Source organism: Montipora foliosa, chromosome 5 (assembly GCF_036669935.1).
Source record: "Montipora foliosa isolate CH-2021 chromosome 5, ASM3666993v2, whole genome shotgun sequence".
Classification (NCBI taxonomy): Eukaryota; Metazoa; Cnidaria; class Anthozoa; order Scleractinia; family Acroporidae; genus Montipora; species Montipora foliosa.
In genome coordinates, this window is record NC_090873.1 from 4,533,357 (window position 1) to 4,542,207 (window position 8,851).

General features: G+C 39.0%; 1 protein-coding gene across 1 annotated transcript; it reads left to right on the forward strand.

Annotated features, from left to right (window-relative positions):
* The first annotated feature begins 934 nt into the window (after positions 1 to 934).
* LOC138004598 (putative leucine-rich repeat-containing protein DDB_G0290503) lies at positions 935 to 8,623 on the forward strand. The gene is made up of 5 exons (XM_068851149.1): positions 935 to 998; positions 2,900 to 3,059; positions 5,668 to 7,249; positions 7,939 to 8,057; positions 8,491 to 8,623. Exons 1-5 carry the CDS (start codon positions 935 to 937, stop codon positions 8,621 to 8,623), a joined length of 2,058 nt encoding a protein of 685 aa, XP_068707250.1.
* The last annotated feature ends 228 nt before the right edge of the window (positions 8,624 to 8,851 follow it).

Consider the following 8,851-nt stretch of genomic DNA (forward strand, 5'->3'; position numbering starts at 1 on the left):
TTTGTAGTGTTCGAAAACGTCTCTTATTTACAGTCTTTACTCCATATCGGCGAAAGTTCTTCTACTTTAAACTAAGCTTGCGAATGGTAAAAAATTTTCAAAATGCGGAGCTGCTTTTACTGTTTCTTGGCGTCATGATGGCGAATTTAACCGTTGGTTATTTTTCTTACGCCTTATAGCTTGGCAATGTCCAGCTTTCCTCGTGTTTCCTTATCACTGCCAAGGAAAAAAGACGTTGGACTAAAATGTTATAGGAAAACTGCAGTGACAAATTTCAATTTCTAGTCAGCTGTATGGAGGTAAGTTCAAGTGTTAACGAAAGTTAAGTCGCTTTGATAGAGCGACGTTCGTATGACCTTGACAAAATGTTCGCTATTTGTTTCACGAACCAATGTTTGGCAAGATTAAAACAAAGCTTCTCCTTATTCCCGCCGAGGAAACTCCTAATACGGGCAGTAAACACTTCGATTGCCCAATCACATTACTGCATTTCAAATGACGTCAAAGCCTAACCTTCCAGAAAGTTCCATAGAGAAATTACTGGTTTACTAACTCTAGCGCGAGATTTCGAACAACCTTTGTGACGAAATTGTGAAGCTCAGTTTCCATGGTTTTACGCAGAAAACAATCATTTAGCGTTAGATTTTGGTGCGACTGGTACATATTTTCGAAGCGGGAGATATTTGGAGAATTTCGTAGTTTATTTGAGAGCAAGCGAGTCGACAAAACTGAGAAAAACTTTTAAAAAGACAAAGAGCAAAAAAAAAAAAGAGCGAAATCATCAGAAAATAGTAATCTTCAACTTACTTTCGGGTGGTGCGAGACCACCACACGTTGCTAGCGAAAAAGTACAAGGATTGAAAAAATTCGCCTGCCTAAAGTGCTGCGAGAATCTAAATAACCCTCCAGGGTAACATCTTCAACGAACATCGTTATGACGCAAAAACGTGACAAGACTATCAAGACTGCTGGCGAACAGAAGCCAGGAATGAATTTAGGTATTGTATTTTTTGTTTTTGTGATACTGATTCAGAAGCAATTCTTTTGGAACGTTTTAAAACAGCCCACTTTTTAAATGATTTTATTAGACAAAGAAAACAGCAGGATAATTCTTAAGTCAGGATTAATAAAGAGATGTTTGCTTTCAGTTCAGAGGGCGACAGAAACGCAATAAACAAGTTAGAATTTACCATTTTCTGATCAATAAGGCAGACATTTATAGAGGTTAGAAGAGATTGTTAAAAACTGAATATTGAGTTACCGTATGAAGGAGAGATTAGCTGTTTTCTTCTATATACTTTGAGTTGAACGGTTTTAATTTCATTTGGAAAAAAGCTGAAAAAGGCGTCCTTGGAAAAGAGACGAAATAAAAGGAGCGAAATCAACTGAGCAAAAACGAGCCTTCAATTAGTTAACAAACGTGAAGTGAAAGGCTGATCAAACAAGGAAGGAATTTCTGTTGTCAAAATTTCGAAAGGCACTGTCTTTCTTCATCAAGGTGTAGCAAGTACCAACCTGACGAAGAAAGGGAGTCAGCTTATTGGACGATTTAGTGTGTAGTATCGTCGAATAAGCTATTTATTATCCAACTTTTAGTTTTTAGCAAGTGAATTGGAATATACGTCAGATATTCCTTTACTGTTCAGCCTTCCCTTCTGATTTGTTTCTAGTTTCACGCTGATTAGATCCTTTACCACGACCCATCCTTCTTTTTTTTTTACGTTAGTTTTGGTCCTTGCTGCTTCAATTTACCTAAATTAATCGGGAAAAATTGGTCTGGATTAAGGGAGGGAAGAGAGAGTTTCATTTGCGCGAAAGGCAATTGCACTCATAGTCGAATCAAAAAAGGACTTGACAACTTAAGACGGCAATTCACCGAAATGGATGTGAAAAGCGATGGATATTTACCAATTGAAACAACTGAGATAAAAAGCGTATCCAACGAAATGATGCCAATAAGTAGAAGCCATGGCATTTTGTTCTTCTTTCTATTAGGTATATAATTTAGGAAGCTTGTGCACGCAGGAACGGCGGAGCGTATTTTGTATTGGGGGTGGGGAGGGGGGGGGGCTAACAAGCAAGCGCTGGAGACCCTATCTTGTATTGGGGTCTGGGAAAATACTCTGCCGTCCTTGGTACGGCAGAGTATTTTCCCACTGTTCTACATTTTTATTGTTAAGTATCTTTTCACTATGGGGATGGTGTCCCATCCGTGGCTAAAAAACATCGCACGCTTAAGCTCCCGATTAAAGCTTGACAGAGAAAAGAAAGAATTAGTGATCAGAAAAGCGTTGAAGGGACGATTGCTGGATTGATTAATCAAGGGAAGAGGGGCTGATTGATAAGGAAAATAGATGGGTATTGTAAGGTTCATGATTGAAGGAGACTATATACACAAAAACAGGCTTTACAAACATTCAAGACATTATGAGAAATATAAAAATCCTATCCCGCAAAAAGGCTCAATAGCAGCAGTTGCCAGCTAATAGAAGATTACGTGACCTGCTGAATTTGCAGCACATTGACTTCCAGGTTTGTTAAAGTTAGTAACGTCATAATTTATACAGAAAGCAGCAGAATAACGTTGCAATACGTGAGATTTAAACTGATTAAAGGAAGTAATAGTGCGAGTAGATTCAGGTAGAGTGTTCCAGAGTTTAAATTGATTGCTAAATTGAAAGATCTTTGGGCGGCACTTAGGAATTAGTACGCCTTTATCAGAGCTGTGACGAGTGAGGCGGGTGTCTTTCGGCTTGACGTAATCATTTATAGGAAACTTGTAGTGGCCAACACGACACTTAAAATAGAAAGTTAAGTCTTTCACTTCACTTTTTCTGAACTAATCCAGAACCGTTGTAATAGCTGCGTACTCATCCGATTTTCATTCGTGAATTTGCAGCTAAAACTGCATGCAAGCAACATGCAAAACAATCCTCAGGTGTAAAAGAGACAAGTTCTAAAACATCACCAAGAGGCCGCCTGTTCGGAGCGTTACATGAAACCATCAAACAAGTCAGGCCAAGAATTCCAGGAAAAACTGTTACGTTGGAAGAAAGAAGGTAAGCGTTGGTGTTTTTGCAACCCTTTATCGCTAGTAATACTAATATCCTCTTTTGAAACGCATGCGAGATATGTTTAACACCCAGCCTTAGTGAGCTCTCCATGATTGTTAGAGCAGGAAATTTAGAGAGTGATTATGATTATGTTGATCATAAGGGCGCCTATGATTATATGTTTCTGGGCGTTCCCACTAAGACATAAGCGACATAACAGCGTTATGTTCGTGCTTATGATTATGATTATGATCGTTATGTCGCTAGTGGGAACTAGGCTTTAGTGGGAACGTCCAGAAACATAACCATAGGCGCCCTTATGATCAACATAATCATAATCATAAGAAAATGATCAACCATTTTCTTATGATTATGATTATGGCTTTGAGTATGACTATGTCGCTTTTCTTTGCAGTGGGAACGCGAAAATCATAACGACATAATGAGAAACATAATGACGCAACGGGGTCATTGTGTTTTGGCCAATTAAAGTCTAGGACCAGTACTTTCGGGTCGGTTCATTTTCAAGATGGCGGCCAGCTTCGAGGAAAAGCTTTACGTTTTTAGAGCGGCCCACCCCACTAGAACATAAGAAGCTTATGTTTATGTTTATGATTATGATTATGATTATGCTTATGATCCTTATGTCGCCAGTGGGAACTAAGCTTAAATGAACAAAAAGAACGAATCTGTAAGCAATCCCAGTGCGAAGTTAAAATAGCGAGATTCAGCAGCGACAACATCGCCGAGAGGAAGAATGGCAGAAAATGTGTTAAATGAACAAAAAAAACGACTCTGTACGCTCCGCACGTGCATTTCACATTTTGGCGCCGTTATCGTCCTGGGCCCAGTTGTTTCGAAAGATATTATGGGATGCCCAGGGGGGCAAATTAATATTATTTGCTGCTGGGCATCCCATAATAACTATTTGAAACAATAGAAATCAAAATGGCCGCCGTATCTGCAAAAAGGTCTATGGCCGGATAACTTTATCCAGTGGATAAGTCGCTCTTGATTGAGAGTATTTAGTGACTTATCCACCGGATACTTTGAACAACTTGGCCCTCATAACGAAGAGTAATAACAAAATTTGCGATAACGTGAAGGACGTGAGCACCTGACAAGAAATATTATATTTCCCTTTGCAACCGATACACCGTCCATAACATTTTTTCGAAGAAAATTTGCAGTAATTTCAATGCCGAAGTGTTTGGGATAATCGCAAAGTGATTAGAATAATACTAATTTATATTTTTACATGACGCTTTCGGAGCCTTTGTCGCCGTTCTTGCCTAAGTTCTCCATGATTTAATACAGGGGCACCCAACGTCAATTTTTGGAAAATATCTGTTCGGAAGACGATTTGAGATCTAGAATTTTCGGAACATTTGTTGTAAAATTTCTTGCTTGCCTTCCTGTCCTAGGATTTTCGAACATCTGAAAAATGGTCTAATTGCCCATTTTTAACGGATTTTTACCTTAAAAAGGTCACCTAGAATTTTCGGGAGCCTTTTTTCTGGCTGAAATTTTCGAAAAGGTAAGTTTTAATCCCTATGATTTTCGGATCACTAGACTTTCAGCTAGGAAATCCGAACAGATGAAAAATTTTTAGGGGATAAAAATATGCCTATATCTACCGTTTAAATACTAAAATATGTTTGACAATGCTATGTCTAAGTGGTTTTAAACTATATTCTCGTTGGGTGCCCCTGTTAATCTCAGTGCCATATCCAAATTTTCGCACTTGGACTTCTTTCGGAAAGAGACTAAAGAAAACTCGGTCCTTTTTTGTTAAATGACTAGTTTCTTATGCACTTTACGCATATGTAAAGTTAAGTTAGTTTATATATAAAAGCAGCTACATATGATTGTTATCTTTATCAAAACAGTCTGAAATTTGATTGGTCAGGTCCCTGCGATCCAGCGGTGTGGATAATAAAAGTTGTGGTTACACACACCTTGGGTTTGGGGCCTTTCGGAGGTTAAATGGCTTGATTTTGGTTCAGCTCAGATTTCATGTTATCTTTGGGGATGCAGTTACACAGTAAAAGACTCCCCTTAGGGTAAAATTATAGGGTACAATTAATTACTGCGTTCTGCTTTATGATTGGCCAAGCCACCACAGGGAGCAGATAAACCGTACTTTTCAGTTCAGGAACTGTCATGGGAAGTTCTTGTTGTTTTTTTATGTATCCATGGAAATACCCCTAGGGCATTTGTGGTCTCGAGAAAGCGGTTCCCCTTTGGGCAAACGCTATTTACCCATGGGTAAAAGGGTTAGTGTAACCACAACTAAAGTTTGGAAATCGAGTTACGAGCCGGTTAATATTTGTCATTTACCAAGGCCGGTTGCTCGAGGCCTGGTTAGCGCTAACCGTTGGGTAAGAGGTATCAAAATCTATAGGTTTCCATGGTATTTAACGCTTGTTAGCGCTAAATATGTTTCGAGCAACCCGAGCCAGGGAAATATATTTTTCACTGCGTTTCACTAAGAAAATAGGGTGACCAAAGTTTCAAGTTGGCAGTCGAGGGCCGTTCTTGAGACTATCTTGATCCCTCGGACAACGAATAACATATATATCAGTTGATTAAATTGTGTGTTTCTGTATTGCAGTGAAAGGGTAAACACCCTTAAGGACAAAAAATTGCTCAAGTCGGAACTGACTGAAAATAGCATCAAACCAAGTGCAGGTCCGACAAAATTGGAGGACAACGAAAACGTGCAAGATGAGCATTTCGATTCCAGAAAGGATGTGATGAACGAAGAGCGCCTTGAATCAAGTGGAGAGAGAGACGTCACCCACACAGAGAATGCTGAATTCGCTACAGTACCTGATCAAAGTTTGGAACGAGACATTTCCCAGAGGGAGATCCTTAGGTTGAAACTTGAGGTACAGCGTTTAGCTTCCAGACAGGAATACAAAGATAGAGAGCTGGCAAATTTGAGACGTGACATGAAGGAGAAGGAACAGACTTTTATAGAGTTGTTGGACGAGCTTGACCATGCAAACATGAATAATGAAGATCTCGTGTATCATATTGACACTTTGGAGAAGAAACTCAAAGACAGCGAAGAAAGCAACGACGAATTACAGTTCCAGCTCGATGAACTTAGTATTATGATGGACAATTTGGAAAAGACGGCTCATCTGGAAAAGAAGGAACACGACTATAGCTACCTGCGAGAAGAACTGGAGCTATTACAGGGATGCTTGAAATTAAGTGAAGGTCGAGAAAGAATGCTAGAACTCCGAGTCGAAAGCCTCGAAGACAACTGCACGACATCTAGAAACCACAATTTCAAGATAACAGCCGAGGTGTCCAGCAGGGAACTTATTGAAACAAAAGCAACAAGCGAGTTGCAAGCGTCAGTGCATGATGCCACTACCGAGTCAAAACATAGAGAGGCTGTCAGGAGATTGGAAAATGAAATCGAAAACTTACAGCTCAAATTGACGGAAAACAATGACTTGTTAACAAACATGGAAGCACAGTTTATGTTGAAACAATCACTGTTTGAAGAAGAGCTTCAAAACGCAGAAATACTGTTTAACCAAAAGAATTTTTCTCTTCAGGAGACAGAAACAAAGCTGCAAGTCCTGAGGTTAGCCTTTGCTAACACCGAGAAAAAACATCAAGACACTATAGAGCAATTACAGGGAGAACGAGAAAGATTACAAATGCTATTGACGGATCAGTCAAATACTTTAGAGCAGAAAGAAAGAGAACTTCAAGTTTTAACTTCATCCCTTGCTTGCGCGAAGCAAAGCCATGAACATGGTATGAAACAGAAACAAATAGATCTTGAGCGCATGCAAAGATGTTTGAACGAAAAGACACACGCGTTAGAGGAGACACAAAAGAACCTAATGGCTGTTTCCGCAACTGTTGATGAAATACGGAAAGAAGCCGTGGTCAAGCTTCAAGAAGAGTTGAATAGTACCCAAAGTGCATTGGGGGATAAGGAACAGACTTTAATGAGGATTGAAAATGAAGGCATTGTCCAACAGCTGGAAAATGATGTAAAAAGACTGCAAGAATTGCTGAGAGAGAAACAATTAGAATTGGACAAAATGGAAGTTAACCTGCAGTTAAAGGAGTCAAAGCTTCTAGTTCTCACTGAGGAGTTGAGATCGACGCAAAGAGAGTTCAGCTACGGTGATAGAGATGTTTCTGCAGGACCTCTTACTATGATGGTAAGAAAAGTTTCTTTAACTAAAATATAATAATTTCTACATTTCGGAAGCCTTATCCGGGAAGGGGTATGATTAGGTGTTTCACTATGGCCGATGAGGTGGGAGCGCTGTGTTAGAATAGGCTTGTGAATTAGAAACAGGTTTTTCCCAGTTTGGTGAATTTTATTCATATTCAAACGATTGGATTTTCCGTACAGAAGCAAGGTGGTGAACGATGTTCATTATTTGCCTGTCTTAGATGTGCGTTCTTTCTGCTTTTATGAGCAAATGTAAAAAAGATAGATTAATAGTAAGGTATTAGGTTTGAACGTGACGTTGCGGTCGAATTTAAGCGGGAGCACATTTGCGAGTAAAACCAAAGTTATTGCTTTTAACAATCATCAAATACGCAGACAATAAAACTAAAAGCAACGAAAATGAAGCCAGCATTTTGCGTGGGAAAAAATGCCCGAGAAGGATTGCTGAGTACAGTTGGAGAGTGGTTTGTGATTGACTAAAATAACAGTGCGATTTTTTTGGCTAATCAGTCAGCACCATATGGCGAAAGATCACTCTGCCGTTATAACAGAACTACTTTATAATTGTTGTCGTAGTGAAGATATCTTCAACCATGCATTCGTAAAGATTCCGAATCAGATTCAAATCAAATTCGCCCTCACGGTTTTGTTTCTCCTTTTCTTAAACTGTAGTGGAATCCTTCAGATGCAAACGGAAGAGACATTCAAGAAAAGACTAAAGATGTGAGCAGTGAATTTTCCAGTGGTTCTATGGCAGATAAGAATACGCCCAGGGTGACTTTCAAAACACAGTAAGTAAACCTGGGACGCTAAAGGGAAACTCACAAACCGAACTTGTGAATGAAGTCTTTGAGTGCGAGAACTCAATTTAAATCTGCCGAGCGGTGCTGTACTTTCACGCTTTTAATGCGGTGGTCTCCGGGTAAGATCCTTGAAAGCTACTGAGCAGTTCTTTAGAAGGACATGTGTGCTGTAAAAAGCTATGATAGTTTAATCACAAAAATCAGTTTGAAAAACTTCTTCTATCAAATTCAAGTACATCCGACTCCTGAACTCCTAAGATAGGACCCTTCTCATAAAATGATTCCAGTTTTAAGAAAACGTTTAGGAGCGTATTTCTGGTGTTGTTTTGCTTTGTATATCTCATCCAAAACAGGAATTAGTGGTCCCTGCTTTCCCGCAGATGTAAGTGCTTAATGCAATGTATTTTTTGTTTGTCCGTAGAATTTCTAAAAAGAGTCGTAATGGCAGCAAGTCTTCATGGAATCCTGGGATAGCAACAAGAATACGAAGATTTTTTACCCAAAACAAAACCGAGAAGAGCTCGGTCGCACGTCAGCAATGCTGTAGGACTTAAGCTATTTAGCTATGAATTTTTATTAAAAAAAAAAAAAAAAGAAAAATCTAAAATGAAAATTATAAAAATGTACCTTATTTTCGTATTTTTTGGTTATTATTGCATTTTTTAGACTTTTCGATAAGTCCTTGAACAAAATCGATCGATCTATCGATCGCTGCCATACTTTTCATGAACGGGTTTCTAGAAAAATCGCAGAAAAAATGTTTCATCTTCCTTCGTTCGTTT